This window comes from Lutjanus erythropterus, chromosome 9 (genome assembly GCF_056507025.1).
Source record: "Lutjanus erythropterus isolate fLutEry1 chromosome 9, fLutEry1.hap2, whole genome shotgun sequence".
NCBI lineage: Eukaryota > Metazoa > Chordata > Actinopteri > Lutjaniformes > Lutjanidae > Lutjanus > Lutjanus erythropterus.
Genome location: NC_139325.1, coordinates 35,271,558 through 35,298,806, shown reverse-complemented (window position 1 = coordinate 35,298,806; position 27,249 = coordinate 35,271,558). Strand labels below are relative to the sequence as shown.

The following is a 27,249-nucleotide window of genomic DNA, read 5'->3' as shown; positions in this document are numbered from 1 at the left end:
CGTGAGCATGTATGCTAGCTCAGGTCTGTAAGGTGCACCAGTGCATGAGCATAACCATCAATCAAACCAAACCACTGAAATACTTTGTTTATATGTCTTTGATTGACAGGTACAAGTAAAAAAAAAAAGTTTCCAAACACTACTGTACCCATGATCCTCTGCAGCAGAGACGACTCCACACACAGCCTTTGAATCGGTGTCTGTGTGTGTGTGGAAGTCAAACAGACGTGTGATCAGCTGTATTTTGTCTGTTTGGTCAGACTGTCAGAGTGATTCAGCCTCATTATCAGCTGCTGTATAAATAACCTTCATCGGCTGACTGTGACTCACTGCGACGCTTCGTGTTTTCATTTACAACACAGACGGGACTCAGTCACCAAAACACAGAGGACATTCAAATAACGATCATTTTCTCCATTCATTGATTAGTTGTTTGGTCCAAGATGACGTCCTCAAATGTCTCGTTAAGTCATTCTTTCGTCTTGTTACATCATTTTTTAAATATTGTTATGACTTTTTTGTGTTTATAAGTCAATTTTCATTTTGCTCTGTCTTTACGTCATTTTACATCTTGTTAAATATTTTTCACATTGTTGCATCTTTTGCGTTGTTTTCGGTCACATTACATCTTTTTTTGCTTGTTACATCTTTTGCATCTCGCTACTTTTTTTTATTACATCTAAAATGCTTGCAGTCATTTTTCATTTTGTTTCATCTTTTTCATCTTGTTCTGTTCTTGTTACATCATTTTTTAAAATATTGTTTCATCTAAAATGTCTTGTTAAGTCATTTATCAGTTTGTTACATGTTCTTGTCTTGTTCTGTCTTTTATATTGTTGTTTTGTTTTTGTTTTTTTTACCTTGTTACATCATAATTTCCACTTGTTGTTTTGAAAATATCAGGAGTGGAAAGTACAAATATTTGTGTTCAAATGTAGGAAGTAAAAGTAAAAAGTTGAAAATAAATACTCAAGTAAAGTACAGATACCTGATTTGTACGTACAGTAAGTAAGTATTTGTACTCAGTTACTTCTCAGCTCTGCTGCTCATGTCTTATTTTCTACAGTGCAGGAGGAAAAGAAGCTGCTGTGTCTCGTACTGATCATGTAACTCTGATCAGTAAAACTGAGGCACTTATTGACGGAGGTGTTTTTTTCTCTGCAGTAACTTTTAAGTCTCTAAAAGTTGATTTTGCCAGAATTAAACTGAAAGCAGCGTCTGTGTGGATGGAGGGAGGATTTAAACTGATGACGGACGACGGACATCGATGGTCGCAGCAGAACCGTCAGTCCAGATCAGACCTGCAGGTTTATCTGAGTTTCAAAGCTGCCTGTGAGGTTTTTATCTCACCTGCACAGACCGACACTGACATCTCCTCCCTGAGCTTTTTATCGATGTTCTTCATCGCTGCTCCAACTCTGTGCAAATCAGAACTTCTGGTCCTGCTTTTAGGACATTTTCAGCATTTTACTTTGCTGTCAGACAGATTTCTCCAACGGAAAACTGAAGTTTTATAATTCATTATACTGATCGCTCCGAAGACACCAAACTCCTTTGACAAAATCAGGAATTTCACTTTAATTTAATTTTCCATTGGTCGATTTGTGTGGTTAAAAATCCAAAGTCCTCAACCTCATCATCCCTCTCTCCCCCTTCATCACTCTTTTAGCTGATTTCTCCTCACTCACAATCCCACAGCATCTCCAAACCGTCACCACAATACCATTAACATGTTACTCAACCGAAAACTGACAAAACAAAATCATCATTAAACCAGAGGCTCAACCTGCTAACAGACCAGGAAAATTCACAAAAACCATCCCATAATACCTCGTCTCCACCTCTGCAGTTCCTCTTCACACCGCTTCACTCACTCACATCTTCACAACTCCAACACGACAACTCCAGTTTGTTTGCTTTGTTTTCTTTGTATCATAATGGATTTATTGTTTGTTTTGTGAATATGTTTGTTATGAACAGGTGGTAAAGAATAAAGGAAACAGCAAATAAAAGTAAACAAACAAACAAATAAATAAAATGATTCTTCAGTTTCACTGAAATCACACAGCAACAAAAAGAATCAGATGGAGGCAGCAGTAAGCCAACACCTGTCAGTGGAGTTTGGTTGTTTTGTAGATATGATGATGATGATGATGATGATGATGATGATGATGATGATGATGATGATGATATTTGGTTCATAGTTTAGTTTCCTGACAGAAAGTAACATAAAGTGATCAAAAACATTATAGTAAACTCATATTCTGTCTTTGATATCAATTCAATCCAATAATGATATTAAAGGAAAAGGAAAAACATGAAAACAGTTCATTAAGTAAAACAAGATAAATATATAAACTCCTCTGACTTTTTATTTAAATATTGGACTATATTTCAGTTCGTGATTGAAGAGATTCCAGCTGTTTAATTTTGTATGAACTCTTTAAATTTTACCAAAGCATTTAAAACTAAAATGTGGTTGTATTTATTAAATGCATCAAATATCTAATGTATCTGTATTTATTAACAATAATTTCATTTAAATACCAGCTGCCTTCTCTCCAGTATCATGGATCCAAATGTCTCTCAGCTTGTGGTGCTCAAAGAGACAACATCTGGAAAAACTCAACAACACTGGGCCTCATAGTAGAACCATTTCTACAAACAGATTTGTTCTGTAGGAGAACCTGTCACATTCATCAGTTTTCTCATAATTTGAAGTTTGTCTTGAGCACAAACACAATTTTCAAAGTCCAACCTGTCATTTTTTTGTTTTGAGCAGTTTCATGTAGGAACTATTTTCTTTCTACCAAACTACACCTATCAAACCGTATCACCGCGCAGAAGGAAGTGATCATCTGCTCACTGGACGAGAGGCTCGTGCTTGTGACAGTGTGGGACATAAACATTAATGCCGTCCTCTCCAGCTGAGCTGTGGCCTCTCGTCCGTGAGGAGATGCACGACTTCACAAGCAGAGAAAAGGCAGACGTCTCCAAAAGTCTGCAACTCGCACCAAAACTGATCAGATGGATAAACAGCACTGCAGGTGAGACGACAAATGTGTAATTTTGATTTTGAGGTGAACTGTCCCTTTAAGATTGAGCCGTAAAATAACTGATGAAATATTTGATTTTGTAGCCTTAAAATTCAGTCAGTGAGACATTAACAGCGGATTTATTTGACAATAATCCAGATAAATATGTTAATAATTAAAAATAAATTGATTTGAGTTGGAAATTTAACAGTAAAGTGTTTGTAAATTATTTATTAACCCTTTATTGAACATTATTTCTTATATTGTTATATTGTCTGAGTTTTGAATAATCTAGAATAAAGGAAAATATAAAGGATGCTTTAAGAGAAAGTGGTAAAAATATTATATCAGTGAAAAGTCAACATGCAAAAAATCACAGCATTGCTCAATGAATTAATGAATTAATGAATTAATGAATTAATGAGATTTTCCTCACTGTATCATGCAGCTCTGCTCAGCTCTCAACACATTAACACGCTGACACCATCAGTTCAGAATTCCTTCACACCCGCAATCACAAAAGAGTCCAGAAATAAAGAAAATGACTTCAAATCATGTTTTTCAGACCTTCATGTCTCCACAGACAGAATCCACTCTGCCGTCCTTTCAGAAACATTTAAACACACAAAAATGAATCATCAGAGTTTGTATAAAACACGAAAATTATCAGCCAGAGGAAGAACTGTGAAACTGAAGACATCTGGATTCTAGATAATAATCCAGGAATATGAGGATATTATAGTAAAATACTGACACATAAAGATTATATTAGATTTTAAAATGAGCAGCAGCAGAGACATGACTGTGAGCAGAGTAGATGAGATTTAATGTGTTTAAAGTCCTGATGGTCAAACTCTCTGCTGTCTTACCTTCTCAGAGGAACATGGAGAAGAAGCAGCAGCTCTGGAGTCAGAAAAGCATCAGAAAGTTTCCAGTTTCAGCTCAGACTGACTGATCTGAGATCAACTCCACGCTGACCGACACTCAGCTTCATCATCCTCCTCCTCCTCCTCCTCCTCCTCTGACTGCTGGAAAGCCTTTACAGCCTCCAGCAGCTTCTCGCAGCTTTATGATGGGGAAAGCCTCTCTCTCTCTCTCTCTCTCTCTCTCTCTCTCACACACACACACACACACACACACACACACAGGCTCACCACTGAAAGGAGAACAGAGGACAGAGGAGCAGGCTGCAGCGCCTCCTGCAGGCCAGGGAGGAGGACAGGAGAGCCAGGAGACCCTCCTCCCAGCAGCTCCAACCAAACTGTACAATTTTCTGAGTATTTAAGGAAAAGCTTAAATGCCACCTTCTCCTCTCATTTAATAGTTTTTAATTTTTAATTTCGCCTCCATATGATGGTCTACATTCACTGCAGCCCTGCCGGATATTTTCTGCTGACAAATATTACATCACCTATTAAATATATCTCTTATATTTGGGCCTGAATTTAAACTATTGTGGGGAGAAACATTTGTCAAATAAGCGTCATTAATATTTTGAGCTTGTGACGCCATATTCACAAATACTTCCACAGCCTGCAGTTGTTTCACACTTTTTGTGTGCATGTGTTAAAAACTTCATGCGCATATAAAAGTTTGTTGACAAAACTTTTTCACACGTACAGAATATTTCTACAGCTGCAAAACACAGTTACACACTCACAGAGATAGAATTTCCACGTGTACAAAGGTTTTGCAGTTGTACAAAAGTTTTGTGTATTTGTTATTTAAATTTGTGCAGAAATACTTTCAAAAATGAGATTTCACAATGTCTGATAGACAAACATTCAAATTTCCCATCCGTTTTTGTGACCCTGAAGTTACAAAGTTACAAGCCACCATTTCCAAGTACGAATTTTGGCCCTGGTTTTAATGCCAATCAACAGACTGTCAGCTGACTAGAATATCTTATTTACTGGCACATGCTGCAGATGATCCAAGAAATCAAGTGCGCTGCAACATTCTGCCCCCTGATTGGCCAGTAGTAATAGTAATCAAGAGTAAGAAGTAATGGTAAATAAGTAATAAATCATAAAAACATACATTTACTGTATTTAGGATGCGTGTGACTTCATATTAATTTCATTCATTTTAACATTTCCAGCAGCGCCTGAACGCAACAGTTCAGGAACCCTAAGTGTCAGATTTTCGACGCGGGAGGTAAACGCAGCATCATTGTTTTCTCAAAGCTCAGTCAAGTTTAATAAAATAAAGTAAAACCGGAAGTATCTTGTTTTGTATTTCCGAATAAAAGCACAAGGTAACGTCAGCTTTTTGACACCAAATTATTCATTAAACACAAGACGTTAATTTTTATTACATTACTGAGATATAAGGAAAACAAATAACATGAGAAAATTGAAAGGCAAAAAAAGAAATATATATATATAACTAACATCTACAAGAATTTGAATTAAAAAGGGCCCACAAAAAAATAACAATCTCCAGTAGTAATGTGATTACTTTGAAGCATGCTATATAATATGATTGATTTTTCAAAGCTACAATGACCCCCAGCCACCATTAATACTCTGGTTTATTGCATTAAATTCTTGTCTTGTTCATTATTAAATTATATCAATAATGTTATTAATTGATGCACATAGTCTATATGTGTTTCTTATATCCAAAGATGACGAATGTATTTCAAGTAGTCTGTGAGCCATGAAGGTAAAATGTAAGAAAATGTGAAAAATTTTCCCCTGTAGTGTAAACTTCTCCTGTGGATTACCGAAACACCTTTAATTTGAAAGTTTCCGCCGGAAGCTGAAGATGTTCGGGCTCACTTTACAGAGAAAGGAAACGCGGAAGTTTCACTAAAGTCAGTTGAGCAGAAACAAAGCCAGAAGTTTAACTTCGCAACTGGCAACTTTTCCTTTTTCCTGCGACCTGGAAGAGACCTGAACGGTGAGTTTGTTTCTGAAACATTAACTTTTTATTTCTTTTTTTACTGTAAATGAACTTCCTGTTTTGGCGGATGAGTTTAGCAGATTTTAGGCCACCATTAAAGGCTGATGCCAAACTCCTGAGACGGTCCTTCTGTCGCAGCAGACCAGACTGCATTTAAAATTTTGTCAGTTTACTTTTAACTTCAGAAAAGCGACGCGTTATCGCGGAAAACTCAGGATTAAAACTCTTCACGTTGAGTAAAAGTTGCGTTCTTTACTTCGGCGAGAACCACACACACTGAGAACCGTTTATGTACACTCCCATAGATACACTCCCATCTTTAAAAGTTAACTCGTGTGGTATTTCCCTTTCAAAGTTCTCCACCAAAATAAGCGGCGGAAACTGTTTTGGATGACTTGTAAAAAATGAGATTTGTCAGATGAAACATTTGCCGACTTTACTATGACACACCTTTCTTCACAGTTAAATCGCAAGTCAAGCTCAGTAATATTTATATTTGTCTGTAGGTTCATAAATATTAAATTGCAAAACTTTTAAATGAGGTTTGGTGTTTGGAAATGGCAAGAGATGACAAATGGAGGTTCAGTGACCATCTGGTGAGAGAGGACCCGCTGGCTTTAGGTCAGTTTTATTAATGGAACAAATGACTCTTATCAGTGTTTGCACAGAACACAACCCTAACTGTAGCTGTACAGTTTCGCTTTCACTCTCAAACAGTTAACAGAGTCCTTCATGTCACACAGACATGTTATAAACTTTACTGTACAACGTTGACCTCTGACATGTTGCTGGAGTCTGAGTGATGTTACAGCAGTGCAGACAGAGCACATTGTAATGTCATGTTTTAATGAATAAACACTCTCGTGTGTCATTACTGAGGAAAGTTTTTATATTAATGTAAGAATAAAAGTAGAACACTGATCATTGCATTGGTCAGGCTGCAACTAATGATAATTTTCATTGCCCATTAATTTGCTAATTATTTTCTCTATTGACCAAGTAGTTATTAGCATAAAAATAGATACAAATTAATGTAATAGTCAATTAACAATTGATTAATCATTGCAGCTCTTAGTGTTTTATGTTCACTATTAGGTTTATTAGTTTGTCCAGCTCTTCCTTCCTTTATTGTGCTCAATTCATTGATTGATTTTAGAGTTGCAACCATTAGTCAGTTAAAGTAAATTAATTGCCAACTATTTTGTGATTTGATTAATTGGTTTTAGTCATTTTTTAAAATAAAAAATAGTCCAAATTTTCTGATTTCAGCTTCTTAAATGTGAACATTTCTGGTTTCTTTACTCCTCTGACAGAAAACTGAATATTTTTGAGTTGTGGACAAAACGAGACATTTGAGGATGTCATCTTGAACTTTGATCAACATTTTCTGACATTTTATGAACCAAACAACTGATCGATTAGTGGAAAAACTATTGCCAGATTGATCCCTAGTTGAAAAATAGGTCTAAACATGTGAAAACAGGTGGAGCGCACGGATCATCCTTTATTTTAAAATTGTAATCCTTCTAATAATCCCCATTTTTCCTAAATGTAACTGTCTTTTCTGTGTTCAGCTCCATCATGGCCTCTCAAGTTTACTCCTCGACGACGGCGCCGAACCCCAAATCTTCGTGGTTCATGGTTCCATCAGATCATCTGGATAAAGCCCGGTTTGGGATCAAAGTCCTGGAAGTGGTGAGTTCAAAGATCCAAAGAAACCGACTGATTTCTGACGCGACGCCATCAAACATCATCACACTTAGAAAACGTTGTGTTGTCGGTGTGAAGATTTCTCAGTAAAGGTTTGAGACTGAAACAGCAAAGAGAGAGAAAGCGGCTGGTTTTGTCCTGAACGTGCGCTCGGTCTGTGATCGTTTTCACACAGACAGCTGCACAGGTTTTACTCCTGAAACTGAAAATCAGATCGATGCTCTGAATCATCAGCGAAGTGAAAATCTTCAGTGTGTTTGTAGTTTCTCCAGCTGACAGCTTTGAAAATGACTTATTGTGTTGTGAGTGAACCAGAGAGGAAACGGTCAAAAATATATTTTCTATTCCTGCTTCAGTCACTGCTGAATGTTACTGAAGAAACTTTATTTAAAGCTGTGAAAGTGAAAAGAGTTTAAGCTCCATCAGTCTGCTGTGTTTAATGTCATCGAGCTCGTAGTAAAAAAGTTTTCTACCTGAGAAGCAGTGGGGACGTTGCAATACCAGAAATCAAGTGAATGTCTACGATTCTAGACGCTGAATTTGACAAAAACAAGAATAAAATTCAGCCATCGTGGTTTTTCTCTGCCACCTGAAATAAAAACTCTTCTTAGCTTCACAGACTGAGGAGGAGATTCACTGAACCTGCCACAGATCACTGTGAGGAGAGCAGGTCGTCATGTCTGAAAAGTCATGCAAAACTGATTTCTGCTCAGAAATTAAGTCTGTTGCTTTTTTTTCTCTCCCTCTTCTTCCCTTCATATTTTAACTCTGGCTGCACAATGTGGTTAAAAAAGTATTATTGACATTATTTTCACTGACATTGAGATTGCAATATGATTAGTGAGAATGATCATTTTTGCATCTCAGTTGTCATTTTTATAGAAAAAAACTTTTTAAATCGTGATGATGTGATATTTGTTGCACTTGGCCACATTGTGCAGCTCTTAGTTTAACAGTAGTTCACATCTGTAGGTCTGTACTGTATTTTATAGCCCGGTGGTAAAAACTCTTCAGACATCTTCAGATATCTGTGACCGACAGTCCAAAGCTCAAAGATTCAGTTCACTGAGTTATAAAACAGAGAGAAACACATTTCTTGTTTTTTTTTCTCATAAATGACTTTAATAATCAGTCTGTTATCAGAATAACTGACTGTTGATTAATTAATTCATTACTTCACCAAATCTTTAAACTCTAAAAATGTGACATTAATCCTTTATGAAGTTTTACTTTCTGGATGAAGTCTTTGATTGTGTGAAACTGAAGTCTGTTTCAGATGAATTTCACTGATTTAGTTCCCAATAATTCATCGATTATGACCAAAGAGGATCATGTAAAGGAGAAATCTGTAATATATTTACTCTAATTTATCACAAAATGACTATGATCGTCTTTGTAGATTAAGGAAACATGTTAAGTTCTCCTTTGACATTTCTATCCGGTCCAGTTTCTGATTAATCAGAGTTCAAATTAAAGTCAGGGTCTGTTTATGAGTCGTAAGAAATCATTAATAATCTGTTAGAAGGAGTCGATGTATTTTCAGAGAAGTGGGTCTTTGTTTTCAGGATAACAGACTGAACTGACAGTTATAAACAGTTATAAACTCGTCCTGCAGTTTGCCTGAGCTTCCTTCAGTCTGAGGAGGAAACAACTCGTAAGTTATTTGTGCAGGAATCTGAATAGAACCACAGTGTGAACTGTTGGAGAACAGCCCGGTGTTTAAAGAGAGGAGGTGTTAAAGCCCAAAAATCACCATGATTATTATGGTTGAGTGTGTGAGGAGGAGACCTCTCTGTGACTGGATCTTCCTCATCCATACTGGGAAGTGAAAGTGCTGCCGAGCTGTCGTTAGCAGATCTCAGAGCTGCTGAACCTCAGATGTTGCAACAGTTCACAGATGGGGAGCCGAGGCTGCATCCGGCCTGCATGCTGCTCACAGAGCTGAGTGTTGGACAAAAAGAGGATGTTCAGGCAGGGAGGACACTCAACAACACTGACGGGATAATAACAGCAGAATGACTGTTGACTTAGTGTCCACAACCTGCATCTTCACACTCCAGCTTTAATCCTTTAACAGAAATCTGATCATAAATGCTGCCATCATCATCATCATCATCATCATCATCATCAGCGTCTCCTCATCAGAGATGTAAAGGTGACGTCTTTATGAATCAGGTGTTTTATATCACAGCTGGTGAACACAGAACGTCCCTCTGTACCAGATGTTTCCCCCCTTTACACCGGAGCTGATTGATTCTGAAGAAATATCTAATTCCAATTATTTTGACTGACGGATCTGCACTGAACAAAGATGTTTTCTGAATGACGTGTTTGCCAGGACGCCTCTGCAGCAACACAGTATTTCATTTAAATAACAGATTTTGCCTTTAACAAATATCCTGCAATTTGAAAGTTGCAGTAGACCAGATTGCGGTTTCAGTAAATTTTTGATGAACTGTTCAGTTGTTGACAGACTGACCATTGGTACCACGAGTACCTGGTGTCTATATTACACATAATCTCTGTTATTAAACTGCAGATACACATGCTGTTTGTGCAGTATTTATTTCCTGATTTGGTTTGAACGTGTGGGGATCTGTGGTAAGACCCAGAGCAAACTGGACTGGGGTTGTGGGGAAAACAAAATGCACTCTTTACTGAGTGGATTGAACTCTGAGACATGTTGGTATAAGATGGGCACTTGGTAACAGTCAGTATGCAGTATTATGGCTTTACACAGACTTTAACTGGAGGTGCAGCAATGCTTCTGTTGTCTGTAACGTCCCTACCAAAGGGCGATTATGACGGCTAACTACGGCTAAACTCCACCAGGCACGGCTGCATCGTGTTACGGCCACACTGTGGCAGCCCGAGCTGATCGCTGCCGTTCTGCACAATGCCTTTGATTCCACCAGCGGTGCCTTGACACGTCCCAGAAGTGTCTCTCCACTTCAAATATGTGCCGAGTTCGTTTTTGACGGATGGTGCGTCAGTTTGCACAGAGCAGATCGAGCAGACAGGAAGTCAGACACAGAAAAAGTAGCAAGAATCCGGTCAGTTTTCAAAATCATGCACAATTGTGGCCAGAAAGACAGACAAAACTACAGACAAACTATTGAACTACACAGTGTACTTGTCCATGGCAGAAGCACAAAGAGCAAGGACAGAGGACCAAATCCACAAAATCTGAGCAAGTAAACAGAATTAAGTGGGCTGAAATATTTCTGAAAATGCTGCTGGTGAGGCTGCAGACATGTGGAGGATGGATGTAGAATACTTTCACCACTTTACCTTGCTGTCAGAATGCATTTTGTGATGAGAAACCACTGTTATATAGGGCAAATATCACTCTCTCCAAAGCCTCCACCAAACTCCATGAGCAAAATTAGTAATTTTACCTCACAGAACAAAGGAGTTGCTAGCGTAACGTCGTTTTGATCTAATAGTTAGTTTGTGTTATTGTGGTTTAGTTCAGATTCTCTGAAATCACAACAACACAAACAAACTAACAGATGGAGGCAGCAGCAGACCAACATCTACAGTGTTCTCTGAGCTAAAATGACTGATTTTATGAATGGAGTTTGGTTGGTTTGGAGAGAGTGATATTTGGCATCCATAATGCAGGTTTTCTATCAGAAAAGGCTGTCTGACAGAAAGGTAAAGTAGTGAAAATAATTCAAACTACGATATAAGTAATGCTTTTCAGTTGCATCTTGGAAAATGTAGGATCCAGTGTTTGTGGAGTCAGGATATCGGCCCCCTCTCATGAACTGCTGTGCTGCTGTGAAGCTGATCTTTAGGTGGTCAGGTGTTAATGAACAGCGAGACATTTAACACACGCCTGCTTCATGTGTTCAGTGAACGTCTGGATGCTTCAGGTGAGAAAGTTCTGCTCTGAAATGGATGTGTAGATAAATCAGAAATGAAAAAACCCACCAGCTGTAGCCTGAAACTCTCAGCTCAGATGGGAATCAACCCGTCGGCGCTGCAGAAGCTCCAGTGTGTTTATAAAGAGGCGAGCAGAGAGTCCGTCTGTATTTTAGACTCAGCTGATGTCAGACGATCTTATTTTAGCTCTGTGGTTCAGGGTTTGTCTCTGATTGAAGGAAACACAAAGACTTTTTATAAGCTGACGTCAAGCTCACCAAACTCACTTAAACACACAATATTCCTACTATAAAACCCAGTGTTGTCATGGCAACGGAGTCTGGAGTTTGGTTTACCACACGGCAAAAATATACAGCAGAGAGGTTAATGTTCCCCGTCCTGCACATCTTCATGACGTTACAGCTCTACTGATCTGTATTTCTTTTTTAAAAATCATATTAATAAAACTCTGCAGAGCGTTTTAGCCTCTTTTAGCTCCTTGTTTTGGTTTTATGGCATATTTTCTATCCTGTCTGTCTGTTATGGCAGGAGGGAGAACTAACACACTGCTGTTGTTAGTGATCTGACTGATTGTTTTTGACAGCTGTCATTAACTTAGAAAACATCTGGCTGATAGAGCCAGAAGCATTATCCTGAAATATTACTATTATAGCTGAAATACGGTAATAAATACTTCATAACATGTTCACCTAAGATCAACTCAAACTGAACTGAACTGTATGTTCTAACTTTGTCGAAAGATTAATTCTAGTAAATCCGCTTTAGGAACTGCAAACAGGAACAGGTTGGTTCTTTTAGGTTGAAGACAGCTGACTGGAACTGACTTTAAATGCAGGTCAGTGTCTCAAAAGTCAATTTTCCACTGAAAATATCCTGAAATACCATAAAATATACTTTTCAAGGAACTCAAAGGTTCCTTCAACCTGCTGTTGTCTGGGTTTAAATTAGGGCTGCACAATTTATTAAAAGAAAAAAGTTGTGATTTGGTTATGGTTCTGTGATTTTTTTTAATATTGCACTTGGTCATATTGTGATTTTATTGCAGTTGTGATTCATTGTGCAGCCCTGGTTTCTGGTGCTGCTGGTACTCGACCAATCAGAGATGTTCAGCCCGTTCCCGTCCTTTTGGAAAGTGCTGCGGCCTGAGTGGGGATATCCTCAGCCCCTGCGGTGGAAACGCACGACTCGGACATTTGACTCTGATCATCTTGGACTTTGGGAAACACTGATCAAGATTTTCTGATATTTTATTGACCAAACAAACTAATCGATTGGGAAAATTACTGCCAGATTGATCACTAGTTGAAAAATAAGACATGGGTGCAAACATGAGGAGTGCACCGACGTCCGTGCACTCCTCATGTTTGCACCCATGTTTGGTCCATGTTGTTCCTGTCGACTAACTAATTAAACAGACGTGACAGCAGCTTCAGCTCTTGTGTTTTGAATGCTGGAGGCTTCACTTTGGATCGTACCATTAAACATTCCTGCGTGGGGGGGGCTGACGTCCTCCTTCCTCTTCCTGTTGACTCAGCTCAGTGTGGTTCAGACCCGCCCAGGACGCCCACATACGCTTGTGTGCTGGTGTGTGTGCGTGCGTGTTGGCGCGTTGGGACACCGTCACCGTTGCGGCCCACAGCCAAGCAGTCAGAGCGGTTCTACCACAACAGTCACTTTTAATAAAACACAGAGTCAGCAGCTCCCAGTGTGTTTTTATACTGGTTTAATGTGTGACAGACTGGGAGCACACGTCAAAAAATGATCTGTCCCTCCTGACAGACAGATTTTTCCACTTGGAAAAGAACTGGAAACTTTACGGTTTACATCTTCGCCATTCAGCCACCACACACACGTTGTATAGTGTCAATAATGTGATGTGTACATGCAGACATGTTGATGTGAGACTCACACCTGTGCTGTGAGTCAGGAGGATGATATAAGAGCAACTTTATTCATACATAACTTTTCAAAACAAAGTTACGTGTTTTACATGGTTGAACCCGATTAAAACAAGTCAGGAGGAAATGAAGAATTAAAATAAGACACAAATTTAAAAAATGATGAAAATACCAACAATATTTTACAGCAGCTTTTTCTCAAAAATTGCAACGCATGATGTGATGCAGCTGCGATTTTATTTATTTATTTATTTATTTTTTTTACTGAGTCGCATTGTGTATTCTCCATAAAAAAAAAACAAAGGTACTTTGTTCTGGATGTTCTAGGGGGTCTAGGGTTTACAAAAACTTTTAACAAAATATGCTTTATTTGTACATGAAGAAGTGCACCTGAAGGGATTTTCCACTAAGAAACTCAAACTCAGTCAAAACGGCACAAAATTATAAAATTGAAAAGTGGACAGAGCGTTGATAAATGTCAATAAAAATGGCACAAAACTCTTTGTTCTATTCAAACATTAATAAATAAATAGTAAAGTAAATAAAACATTGGGTCATTGAGACATTTTATGGACCAAACAACGAATTGATTTGCAAAAAAATTATAGCCAGATTGATCACTAGTTGAAAAATAGCTTTAGACTCGTGTTACTGCTGCCTGACTGACAGAAAACCGTTTTAAAATCAGAATTAAACTCCTGGTTAAATGAAATTCTGTCTCCTGTGTGTCTGCCAGCTGCTGTCCTTCGTAGCCTTCATCCTGGAGGAGGTGGTGAACAGCTGCATCAGCTGCTCCGCTCTCTACTTCTTTGAGTTTGTCAGCTGCACGGCCTTCCTCTTCACGCTGCTGCTCCTCGTCCTCCTCGCCACCACCCTGCACACCAGGGTCGGCATCACCTGCTGGGCCAGTCTGGTAAGATCTCACCTGACACCTACCTGAACACGTCCACACCAACACACGGTTACTCATCCATCCATCCAAAATATGTCATTTCTAATTAAGTGAAATCTTCTTCTTCAGATTTCTTCCTCTCTCAGGTCTGTACGATAGATAGAAAGCTACAGCCAGCAACTGGTTAGCTTAGCTTAGCATAAAGACAGTTGAAACAGCTAGCCTGTCTCTGTCTTAACTTTAGACTTAGTTTACTGTGATATGACAAAGATTTATCAACTTGTTGCAGCTCAAGTCCAAAGGTAACAAATCCACATATCATCACTTCTAATTAACATGTTGCTGTTACCACTTTACCTTTCTGTCAGACAGACCCTTCTGACAGGAAACCACAGTTTTATGAGAAAAATATCACTCTCTATAACCCAACCAAACTCCGCTGATCCCACATGTTAGTTTTACTTAACTTTTAAAGGAGAAATCCGTAATATATTTAGTGTAGTAAATCATAAAATGACCATGATATTCCATCAGAGATTAAGGAAACATGTTCAGTTGAAATACTCGCTTCTCTGACAGCAGCGTTACAGGCAGCATGTTCTCCTGTGAAACGTCTTTCTGGGCCTGAATAACTTTCTGTTTGCCTGTTTTACATTAATTCAACTTCAAATTAATGCAGAATATTCTCTGATTGAGCAAGTGTCTGTTTACAAGTCGTAAAAAAATCATTAATAATCTTTTAGAAAGAGCAGATGTTGCTAAGTGTTAAATCGAGTAAAATTTGAATGGAGTTTGGCAGCAGTGAGACAGACAGTAACTGAACTCCACACTGAGTCTTTATTGCAGTCATTTTAGAGTTGTATCCAGTTTGAACATTAAAACTGTGTTCAAGAACATTTCTATAAAGCACCATGTTCAGTTTACAAAAATACTTTATAAAAATCTCTGTTAAAAAAACAACCAAGCAATGTGTCCATCATTCACAACCGTCCAATCTGATCGTGGTGCCGCAGCTGGATGATGGAGGCTCAGGAGGGACAAACTGTTTGTTACAGTCTGTGTTTGTGTTCACGTCTCAGTGCTTCAGTTTCCTGCTGAAGTGCTGCTCAGTGAACTTGACACACCCTTTATTCACTCACTTCTTGGATCTTTTGCACCTTGGAAACAGTTTCACCTACGAAGACAACAAAAATACAAACACTTTGTTTTTAAAATCATTCCTCAGCTCATCAATAACATTTCCTGTCCAGCACATAACAAACACACACAGATGTGTGTTTGCAAATGAAGGTGTTCAACTGTCTGAACTCTCAGTTTCAGAGAAATTTACATGTGAAAACACAGAAGTGAGTCAGATGTGTTTATATCAGGGCTGCACGATATGGTAAAAAAAAAAAAGTCATAGTGTGATTATTTTGACTGAAAAAGTGATTGCAACATGCGATACGATTAATGGGAATGATCATTTTGCATTGCAGTTTTCATTTTTACTGAAATAAAATAAAATCATGATGATGTGATGTTTGTTGAGCTCTGAACCAAACAAACATGTTTGACTATTTGAAGAATGAGATTTTTAGGTCAGGACGTCTCTGCAGCTCTACAGCCCTTCATTATAATGCTGTTTGTCACAAATTTTACCTTTTTTTAATTTAAGATTTGGTTCTGCAATTTGGATATTGCACTTGGCAATTGTGATTTCAATAATATTGCAGCTCTTGTTTAAATGCAGTTTAACACTCTGGTTACTTTGAGTGACATAAATATACAGCAGGTCAGTAATCTGACATTTGCTCTACCCCGACTTTATTTTTGGCTGAATGGATGTCTGATTGTAACTGTTACAGTGACAGAAGGAGCTACTTCCTGATTTATTTGGTTATGTTTTGCAGAGTTTTTCCTCACAGCCTACAAGTGCCTGAATGTCAGAGTCAAAAAGTCTGGTGTCCTGCTCACCTGGAAAAAAAAAAACAATGAAAACAACCAAAAAAAGATTAGAAAGCTGGAGATGATAACAATTAATCTGTCATTAAGAATTTGATCGATCATGTAAAATTTAATTGGTCTACTATCAAACAAACGTCTGAAATATGAAGCTCTATATATGTTTCATGGGCTGCTCTCTTAAAAATAATGGTTCTTCCTGAAGGGCTGTGGTTCTACTCAGAACAATTTGCTTCTGGAGAGCCCTTTGTGGAAGAAAGGGTTTGTCATGGGTTCTTTGCAAGACTGAAGGTCTAGGTAGAACTCCTCAAAAGGGTGAACTTTTGTAAAAAGTTCTAACAAGAACCAAAAATTGTTCTCATATGGGGACAAGCTGAAAAATCCTATATGGTTCTAGTTAGAGACTTTATTTCAAAGAACATGGATTGAGGGTTTTTTTGGTAAATGCAAAGTTTTAAGACTTTTTTTTTTAAGTATGATTAATCCATTAATTGATCATTATTTTTACTAATGATCAATAAAGGAAAAAGTTTATAGTTTGAAACCTTAATCCAGACCAAAACACTGCAAATATCACATCATCATGATTTTAATTAGTATTTTTTCAGTGAAAATGAAAATTATTCTTACTAATCTTGAATTCCGCTACAATCACAATATGATTTTTTTTTTATTTACCACATTGTGCAGCCAGATGTGACTGAACATCTGTTCTACTTTGTCTTTACAGTGTTTTGTGTTTGTGAAAACCACAGACTGACCTTTACTGTTGGCGTGTTGCTGTACGTCAGGAAGGTCATTCATCACGGTGCACTCATGCACTGTAGGTTGGGATAACATTGTCCATGCGCAGGTAGTTCTTCTGTGAAGCTGATTGGTTCCACAGCATCACATCTGTCGCCAAAAACATGTCAGTCAAAGATCAGGCTCTCAGGGTGGAATAATGTCTGTAGGAATTTCTCAGACACAACCTGCTGACCTGCACCAGCGTGGACAGTTTCCTCTGTCTGAGTCAGCAGCAGTGAGCAGGTGGATTTATGGAAGCACGTCTCTCAGGTGAGGTGAGGTGAGGACTTCCACGTACCGGAGTGTCCACCATGACAGCTCCACTTCACCCTCATCTGAGCCCCTGAGTGGAACGCCTGCTTCTCCATGATGGGCTGTCCGCACGTCTGACACATTCTGAACAGCTCCATCAGGCTGCGGGTGTAAACCACCGTACAGTCCTTGTCCATGTCTTCGTCCGACTCATCGGACGCCGTTACTGAGTTGAACTCTGGTTCTGAGTGGAAGCTGTCGTCCAGAGAGTCCACGGACACCACGATACAGAAGCTTTCATCTGACGCCGCTGCTCCTGGAGGAGGAGGAGGAGGAGGAGACTGTGAGGAGCTGCCTGCAGCACCACAGACTGTCTGTTAACACAATAAGCAGAAGAGACAGCAGGTTAAGACAGGCACTGCTGAAAATATATGAATAAATAACATCCAATTAAAGTACAAGGACTTCGCTTCAGTTAATGAGTTTAGATACTTTTCACAGCCAGCAATTCATGTCAGGAGAAAAACAGAATATTAGAATTCACTGCAATCAGGAGCTTCCTTTTAATATCAGTGCTGGAAGGTAACAAAAAGCTCTGTGATGCAGTTCATTCTATTAAAGGGATAGTTCATTCAAAAATGAAAATTCAGTCATTGAAGGTCAGGTTTAGTTTCACAGAAAAACAGTGTTGTAGAATCTCCCGTACAATGGAGGTGAATGGTGACCAGTTTTCAAACGTAACAAACAATGGAATAAAAACATAAAATGTCTCCATACTGCTGGTCAGATGTAATCCAAGTCTCCTAAAGCCCCGAAATGTTGTGCACTTGCACAGGCACACTGTCACACTACACACACCCAGTTCAGATGGTGTGCATGAGCACATGAATGCAGCTCCAAGCTCTAAGGATCTACAAAGATCAAAGTCAACTTGGCATGTCAGGGCTTTAGGAGACTTGGATTACTCCAGATGAGCAGGATGAAGGTGTTCTGTGTTTTGTTTTGTTTTTTCATTTGAAAACTGGTCACTATTCACTAAAAATGTTTGGGAGATTCTGCAACATTGTTTTCCTGTGAAACTCCAGCAGTGTTTTGTGGTCTAAAAAAATAAACCTTACCTAAAAAAGCAGTGTGAGGGTGAGTAGATAATGACTGACAATGACATTTTTGGGTGAATTATCCATTTTAACTTGTTTTCACAGTTAATTAATGACAGTTTTCCCTGATGGAAAAAGATCTGATTATGAGTGCTAACACCAACATAATCACTCGGAGGAAGAGTGAGAATAATGCACCATGAAGGGGCCCCTGAGTTTGCTCGGGGCCCCCCAACTCTCTAAATCCGGCCCTGTGTAGAATGACTAACATAGATCCAGAATGGCATCATTTATAAAGCAGACAGTTTTGATTATAACGTTTAAGTGTTGTTCTGGACTCAAACAGGAGAATAGAGAGCTAATAGAGCAGTCTCAGGTAACATCACCTGTGTTCTGCTCTTCTTCTGGGGCGGCTCATTCGTGTCTGCGCTGCCCGCCTCTCGGTGCTCTCTCCCGGGAAACACTGAGGGCACCGCCCCGCTCTTCAGCGCCGGTTTAGGGGGGATGTTGAGGATTTTAGCTCTGAAGTCCTCTTCGTAGTCCTCTGGTTTAAAGTGCAGACTGCAGACCCGGACCCCGCTGTATTTAGACACCGGCGTGTCCTCGTCCAGTCTGGGGTTCCTGATCGCTCGGAGCCAGGTCCGGCACCGCTGCGGGTCTCTGGTCGGTAAACCGTGAAACACCACCCCCATGGACCGGGCCTCATCGTAGCCTTTACAGCCCGGAACACAACACCTCCACGGCATCGGTACTGCAACAACCAGCGGCGAAAACAACCGACAAAAACACCGGAAATAACGACAAACAGCACCAAAAACGACCGATAAAGATGTCCACTATGTCGCGAATAAATCTAACAGTTAATTATCGACTGTAGCAGCACGATAATGTGTAGTTTTTACATGTTTACATCATGTTTTACACAGGCTGTGCAATGCAGCTAGCACGTTAGCACAACAGCTAACAGCCCGGTTCTTCTTCTATTAATGGATTGTTGGCAGGCTGCACCAGGCGAGGCTCAATGCTGCCCCCCGCAGGCAATAATCTGCTGCTTTATTTCATATGTTCAGGTTTAGACTAAAGAGAAACTAAATAAAGAAACAATAAAATAAACATTATTCTGCCCCGTCACTCATAACATCTTATGATTTGTCCTCTGAGTCACACATAATAGGAATAGATGAGCAGTTTCAAATTTCTATGAGTTTTACCAAAAAACAAATCTTTTATTGAGGTAATTTATTTTTATTCTTTAGATAAACTTGAATCTTTGAGTTTTAGAACATACCCAAAAAATCTATCTTAAAATTTATCGATTAAAGTGAATGTATTCACTTTAATCGATAAAATATTATATATATATATTTAAATATTATTAATTAGGTTTAATGTCACTTTACACTGTAATATTTCACTCAGGTGAATCTTAGTTTCAGTGTTGCCTCTGTGCAGTGGTGAAAATTCATTCATTCATTTATGTTTTGCTCCTGTTTCTTATATTTCTTCTTGTTCAAACTGTTTATAGATTTGCCCCTGTTTATATTGCTTGTTTATTTCTTTACTACTTATTGTTTTTTATTGATTAATTGATCCTAAACTTGGAAATTCTTAAAAGAAAACTTATCCTTCCATACTCTATAAATATTATGAGAAAAATGTTTATATATCTGAAGAATATGCAATATAGATTATATATACAAGAGCACACAACACTAAAATTAAGAATATTCAAGAGTAATACACCAGGAAATGTTATACCAAATCTAAAAGTGTGTGCATACAAACAATCAGTCAAACTGGTTTAAATGACAATAACTGAGGGGAATAATTATTGAATCAATAAGTAATATCATAAATAAATTACAGGAGAAAAAGAGGGGAACAAAACAGAAATAAGTAAAATACTAGTACTCTTTTATACTCTAAAATAAAATCTTTAAAATAAAAGCTGAAGATAGTTTCACTCCTTTGAGAAAATGTGGTTTGTATTATTATTATATTATATATATTATTATATTTTACATTTTTAACATTTGCCTGAAATACACACACATACACACACCTGCATACATGAATGGAGAGATGTCAGAGTGAGGCTGCCACAGTCATGTCAAACTTTACCACCAAAGTGCGACAGGTTTTGTTTCCAGACAGTCAGACCTCCTCCGGTCCTCAGCTGATCTTCTTCTTCTTCTTCTCTGCAGGACTTTGGTTACACCGGCCTCATCGCTCTGCTGTTCCTCATTGCCTCCATCGTTTTTGCTTCAGACAACAGCGACACGACGATGGAGAGAAGTGCTGTGGTGAGAAAACATCAGCCTACTGCAGCTGATACAGCTGTCCTCTCCTACCTCCTCCATCACTTCCTCCTTCCTTCCTCTCTTACCTCCTACTTCACTTCCTCCTGATTTCCTTTCCTACCTTTTCTTCTTCTTCTTCACCTCCTCTTCTTCTTCTTTACCACCTTCTTTACTTTACTAGCCCCTCCTCTTCTTCTCTACCTCCTTCCTTTTCTACATCCTCCTCTTCTTCTCTACCTACTTCTTTACTACCTCCTTCACCTCTTCTCTACCCTTCTTTACTTTCCTACCTCCTCCTCTTCTTCTCTACTTCCCGTTTCCTTTCTTCTTCTGTATCTCCTCCTTTACTCTTTTCTTTTCCTAACTCCTTATCCCCCTTCTTCTTCTCTGCCTCCTTCTTTCCATTCCTACTTCATCTTCCTCTTCCTTACTTTCCTACCCCTTTCTCTTTTTGTTTACCACCTTCCCTCCTTTCCTACATCTGCCTCTTCTTGTCTACCTCCTTCTTTCCTTTCCTACCTCATCTTCTCTATCTCCTTGTCTCCTTTCCGTCCTCCTTATTGTTTCTTCTGCTACTTCCTTCTTTTTCTGTTTTACCCTAACTTTCTCATTTCCTTATCTGTCTCCTCCTTCCCTTCCTTCTTCCCTTCTTTCCTTTCCTACCTGATGATCAAAGTCACCCACCTGAACATTCTCTTAGAGTTTATGTTCTGTCTGTTTGTCCTCTCCTCCTCCAGGCATTTGGCTTCTTGGCGACGGCGCTGTTTTTCCTTGACCTTGGCTTGTTTGTGAAGAACCGTGGGTTTCCCTGGAAGACAGACGGGAAGCCACCAGCCAGTAACGGTGTCCCAGCGGCGGCGTCTCCACCAGAGGCAGAGAAACTCACTACACCAGCCAATGGAGCAGATTAAGTCTGTTCTTATGTCCATATGTATGTATTTGTACACCGCGCTCAGAGGTCAGAGATTATTTTACGCACTATTCCTTTAACATGACAACAGGAGGCGGAGCTCCAGTGCCCGACAGTAAAGTAATTTTAAATCCTGTTTTTTAGCCATTGTTTCCCACTGCTGAGGATGCTCTGTGCTGCGATTATCAGCATAATCAATCTTCCAATAACGAATCAATCAGAGTGCAGAGCGTCCAGCAGTGTGTGTTCTGTTTGATTTTAAAGAGACAGGACACAGATGTTTTTAGTAAAAATTAAAAACAAAGAAAGAACAGAGACACTAAAACCACTGAATCATCTGCTGTAAAGTTTATTTTTTAAGATTTTAAACAATGCAATGATTTTTTTTTACTGCATATCATGAATTGTATTGACAAATTTTGTCTAATTTGACATCTTGCATCAGATACTGTGTCAATAAAATCCCATAAACAGCTGAAATTTAAAGGTTTTTAAGGGATAGGTCCATAGTCAGTTTGTCGCCTACAGTGATATCACCACATGAGGTCATCAGTTTGGAGAAGCAGCAGGAGTACCGGTGTAAGAAGCCAATGTCCTGCTGTGGACAGGGTCAGCAGATAAATGTATTTTAGACACCTAAAAAATCACACTATAGTGTACACTTTATTCATAATGTATTCACCACTTTAACTTGCTGCTGGACAGACTTTTCTGACAGGAAACCATTGTAATATAGGCCAAATATCACTCTCTCCAAACCAACCAAACTCCATTGACAAAAACAGTAATTTTACCTCATAGAAAACAGAGGTTGCTGGTCTACTGCTGCCTCCATCTGTTGGTTGGGCTTGGCAGTGTTTTAAAAGGACAGTCCAGATTCACAGAAGTTACACAAGAAACACAAAAAAAACCTAAAAGACTGAGGCAGCAGCAGACCAGCAACTCCCACGTTCTGCAAAGTAAAACTACAGATTTTCCTTATGGAGTCTGGTGGCCTGGGAGAGCGTGCTATTTAGCTTGTAGAATGGTGGTTTCCCATCAGAAAAGTCTGTCTGACAGCAAGATAAAGTGGTAAAAACATTCGAAATATAGCAGTTAGAGTGTATGGTAAATTGAGAATATTTTCACCGCCTTACCTCGCTGTTGGACGGACTTTCTGATGGGAAACTGGCGTTATATACGCTAAATGTTGCACTCTCCAAACCAACCAAACTCCACTGACAAAATCAGTAATTTGACCTCACAGAACACAGGAGTTGCTGGTCTACCACTGCCTTGATCTGTTAGTTTGTTTGTGATAGTTTGTGACGTGAGTGTTTCAAAGGTTTAGTTCAGATTCACCGAAGTCACACTATCACTGTACTCTAATGTAAAAAAAACAAACAAAAAAACATCAATTTGATACATCCCTTGAAACTTTTTGGTTTAGACACCAAAACTCTTTGAGAAGGTTTACAAAAAGATTTTGGGGTGGGTAAACATGGGGTTCGTGGTCCAAATTGTGTCAGTTTAAAGGTCCTTGATGTGAGAAAGTTTGGGAACCACTGGTCCACAACATTAACTGTAAATAAAGATGGACACTGCATCTCCTCTTCCTCTCACCGTGCAAAAATTAGTCCGAAATATCCTGGATACTAGCTCTGTCTTCTTGTTCTGGTGACATTAATTTTACAGTCTACATCACCAAATGACTAATTAAAACTAAACTGGTGAGAAAAATGAACAAACATCAGCGTGATAAGAACTACCTGAAAGGACAGAAACATTTATTTGACCTGTACTTTGATTTTATGTTTGATCCGTGTCCCATCTGCAAACATGGAGGGGGCAGGGTTTATGATCTGTACTGGAGCCAGCCACCAGGGGGCCATCCAGACATTCTGGGCTCACTTTAATGGAGCTGTCATGTCGTCCATCTTTATTACATCTTTGTCCAACTTTCATCTGAAGTAGCCTCATGTTCGAGAACGGCCTGTATTTCTTACTTCTCCTGTTTCATAAGTTTATTTCTAAAACCTAAATGTGTTTTTGATATTGTTTTATATTCTCTTCAACTTTTGCCAATTTTAGATGATTTTTGTGGTTTTGACTTCATTTGTGTTTTGATTTTGAAGGCTCATCTCCTTCAGTCTGTCCACCAAACTTTCTGTCCCGCTGATTTTAACACTTAGTCTTAATCACTTCGTGCCTCTTAAATTTAATGTTTTATGAAGGAAATCATACTTTTGTGTTTTTTCAAATATAAAAACTTTTTGAATATAAATGATTGTGTGAAGAAAAGGTGAGCAGCTGTTACTTCTCCTGTCTGGATTTTATTGATTTCAAATTTGTTTTTTGTTTCTGTTATTGACCAAAATAATTAAAGGAATTCTTCACCCAAACTGACACAAAATATTTGAATTTGTTTGAGGTTTAGGATTCTACTCTCATGAATTAAGACTTACTATTAAGACAAACTATTTAATGTAGGATGATAATCATTGATGGATTATTTATTAAATGAAGAAAATGAGCACAAAAATATTAAAGGCCTCTAAACTCTCCTACACAGGAGCGAGACCTCCTCAGTGACCTGTTTGTTTTATGTCTATCTGTAATATTTTTGTGGCCCTGGCCCCCCGGGCCCCGGGGCCTGTGCCCATTCATGCATGGAGGTCGGGAATCAAAACGAAGTTATAACGTCTGGGTGAAATATTCCTTTAATATATTTAATTTAATTACCACCTGAGGTGTTAAAACTCCCATCAGTCACATTAATACATGTTTGAAAGATGGTTTTTCCTCATATTTTAATTTTTATGCCCATAAAATGAAGCGGACTGCAAGTTAAAAACAAACACAACTAACTGCCATTTTCTTCTTCATGTGTGCATTTTTTTTTCAAATGCTTAAAGATGAAAAACGTTTTGTTCTTTTTACATGATTGGTCTCATATTTCTACTTTTCATTGTGTCCAAATTCCAGAATTTCAGGAGATATTTTTTTTATAACAGTGAAAACTCAGCAAATTTAAAACTGGTTCACAGAAATGAAGTCAAAGAAGACACAAACTCACGTAAGCAAATCAAAATCATACGGCAAAGTATCAGGGCTGTTAGAATAAATAAATATCTGGAGCCTCGGGACGAGCAAACAGAGGCAGAATTTCCAAGATTAAATATTTGAGTTAACACCTCGAATATTCAATTTTGGAAATTCTGAGTTTGTTCTTATTCTTACTCTTACAGTCACAAAAAAGGAAAAAAAAAACTTGTGTTTTTTTGTCAGGGAACCTCATTGCTTCAGTTTGCAAGGTTTGATCAACCTCATGCCAACAATCCTGAGGAGTGTTAGTGGCAGGAACAAGGAGTAAGAATTCTTCTTGAGAATAAAGTGGAAATGGATTTTAAACTTTATTCTCAACTTTACAACTTTATTCTTGAAATGCAAACTTAAAAAAAAAACATACTCCTTTTCCCATCATACCTGATGCTGATATTGTTCTGTGCTCTTCTATATTGTGATAGCAGCAGTGGATGACCTGATCAAGTTTTACTTTGCAAACGGATTCATCCGGCTGTGCCACAAGCATTTTTCCAAGTTTTTTCTCATAAATTTGTGACTTTAATGTAAAAGTCATTTTTTTCCTGAAAATGTATGACTTTATAATCAGAGAATATGTGAGTATTTTTCTGGTAAATTTTAGTTGTTGTTTTTTTTACCACTTTAATCTCAGAGAATATCTTTTAACTGTACAACTTTAATCTTGCAAAAATTGAATGTTTTTTTTTTCTCTCCGAATATTTCCCCCCATTGGCCAGCTGTGTATTTTTTTTTAATCTAATAAAACTGTGACATATAAATATGTGACATTAAGTCAGAATTTTGACACATCAGTCTTAACATTGTTTAAATTTGTTTTGGTTGTCCGTCCGTGCAGGAGGGTCCTGGTTCTGTTTCTGAGGGTTTTCAGGGTGAAAAACACTTAATACAATAATCAGTAAAACACAAAACATCACAAGACTGGTCACAGATTAAAACCTAATGAACCATCAGGAGATTTTATCTGAGGTTTTCAGTTTTTTTATCCATAATTCCATACATTTTTTTTCATGTTTGACAATCATACAATATATTAATAGTTAATCATGGAATGCACTGGAAGAGGTATTAAAAATAAAAAATATTTTCTTACTCATGTCAGTCAGACAATCCCGTAATTTGTTTTTAGTTCAGTATGATTAACTTTCATGTTCATGACCAAGTAGTTTATTTTTGGAGATTTTTGTAATATATATATATATATTTCCATGATAGTCTTCTATTTCTGTGCCTGTAAAACAAAATAGTTTTCTATCCATACAAATCTAACACAAATTACTGTATGAAGCTACAGTTAAGATCTCACTTTGTTAAAATTGCTGCAATTTCACACCTGAGATGATCATTGTGTTATTCTGTCATTAATAAACAGATTTTCAAGAAATAAATGAGCTCTTTTTTTTTTCTTTTTTTTTCTTTTTACAAAAACATTTCTTTATTATTTAACCACACATCAGTTTGATTTACTTGCTGTAGTTGTTTGGGTTTTCAGTTCCAGTTAGCTGATCAATCGATTAATTGAGAAATTAATCAGATATTCAATATTGAAAATCATTACTTGCAGTCTGATATAAAATAGTTCAACATGAGCTCCACCTTAACCAGCTACAACAGTGAACTGTTTATTTACATTATCAATTATTCTGTCAATCATTTTCTGAAATGTCCTGTTTTGTTTACCGTCAGAGAGGACCACAGAAAACAGAGAATTATATATATATATTTGTCTTAAAAATATAACTCAAACTGATAAACTGATCAATTGATTCTGTCATAATCTTGTGTCTTTAAAAACAGGTGGACCTATTTTTTTAAGTATTTCCTGTAACAGTTGTTTTCATTATCAATTAATCTGTTAAATAGTTTCTCGATCAATCAGTAACTTATTTTGTCCACAGCCCAAATATATTCAGTTTACTGTCAGAAATGAGAAAAGGAACCAGAAAATATTCACATTTGAGAAGCTGAAGTCAAACAATGTGGACATTATAATGATTCATTGGTTATCAAAATAGTTAGATTAATTTAATAGTTGACAACTAATTGATTAATTTACAAATTGTTGGAGCTCTTGAACAACGATTTTCCTCACCCATCTGTTCACACCAAACAGTATTTTATTCTTGTCTTACCCACCACTTGTAATTGTTTCCTCAGACCGGTGAAACAGCGCCCCCTGAATTATAATGGCTGGTAAACGGTAGTTTCTGCGGTCAAAGGTGGTATTACATCCACATTGCAGCGGCAATCAGCGGCAATCATGTTGAATCCACCTGGGTGAAGACGGCGATTAAAACAAACGTTTGTATGCGGTCAAACTGCGACAAGAGTTTGGAAAAGAACCTGTGAAGTCTAAAGTTAGTTGTACTCTGGTGTCACAGCCAACTAATTATAGAAAGTTAACTTATTTAAATGCATCAGCGAACGGAGTTAGCTTGTTTTTCTGTGAGTACAGGCTAACGTATGTTTGTCGGAGTGGTTAGCTAGCAGCGATGGCGGGAATCATCGTGGATATGGGACTGTTCACCTTCACGAAGGACAAGACTATG

At 38.1% G+C, this 27,249-nt stretch overlaps 2 protein-coding genes and 1 pseudogene across 3 annotated transcripts in view; 1 reads left to right on the top strand and 2 right to left on the bottom strand.

Annotated features, from left to right (window-relative positions):
* The window catches only part of cpne4a (copine IVa), a 74,283-nt gene extending 70,201 nt beyond the window's left edge, over window positions 1-4,082 (bottom strand). Inside the window, exon 1 of the mRNA XM_084727357.1 lies at window positions 3,905-4,082. The gene's annotated coding sequence lies outside the window, so the exon portion shown is untranslated. The remainder of the gene's footprint in view (window positions 1-3,904) is intronic.
* Window positions 4,083-5,800: 1,718 nt separating this feature from the next.
* Window positions 5,801-26,088, top strand: cmtm6 (CKLF-like MARVEL transmembrane domain containing 6). The gene is made up of 5 exons (XM_084727383.1): window positions 5,801-5,939; window positions 7,517-7,637; window positions 14,175-14,351; window positions 20,614-20,712; window positions 21,447-26,088. Exons 2-5 carry the CDS (start codon window positions 7,524-7,526, stop codon window positions 21,618-21,620), a joined length of 564 nt encoding a protein of 187 aa, XP_084583509.1. The 5' UTR covers window positions 5,801-5,939; window positions 7,517-7,523; the 3' UTR covers window positions 21,621-26,088.
* On the bottom strand, window positions 17,310-19,453 carry LOC146322019 (uncharacterized; annotated as a pseudogene). Its single transcript, XR_014771416.1, has 2 exons — window positions 18,796-19,453; window positions 17,310-17,686 (listed from the first exon to the last, which is right to left on the bottom strand). The product of XR_014771416.1 is annotated as an uncharacterized LOC146322019 (transcript).
* Window positions 26,089-27,249: the final 1,161 nt, after the last annotated feature.

What these genes read in the sequence shown, in the direction of transcription:
- cmtm6 (XM_084727383.1), top strand. Translation starts at nt 7,524, where the DNA reads ATGGCCTCTCAAGTTTACTCCTCGACGACGGCGCCGAACCCCAAATCT. An exon ending in GGATCAAAGTCCTGGAAGTG is followed by an intron (nt 7,638 to 14,174) that starts GTGAGTTCAAAG and finishes TGTGTCTGCCAG; the next exon opens with CTGCTGTCCTTCGTAGCCTT. An exon ending in CGATGGAGAGAAGTGCTGTG is followed by an intron (nt 20,713 to 21,446) that starts GTGAGAAAACAT and finishes CTCCTCCTCCAG; the next exon opens with GCATTTGGCTTCTTGGCGAC.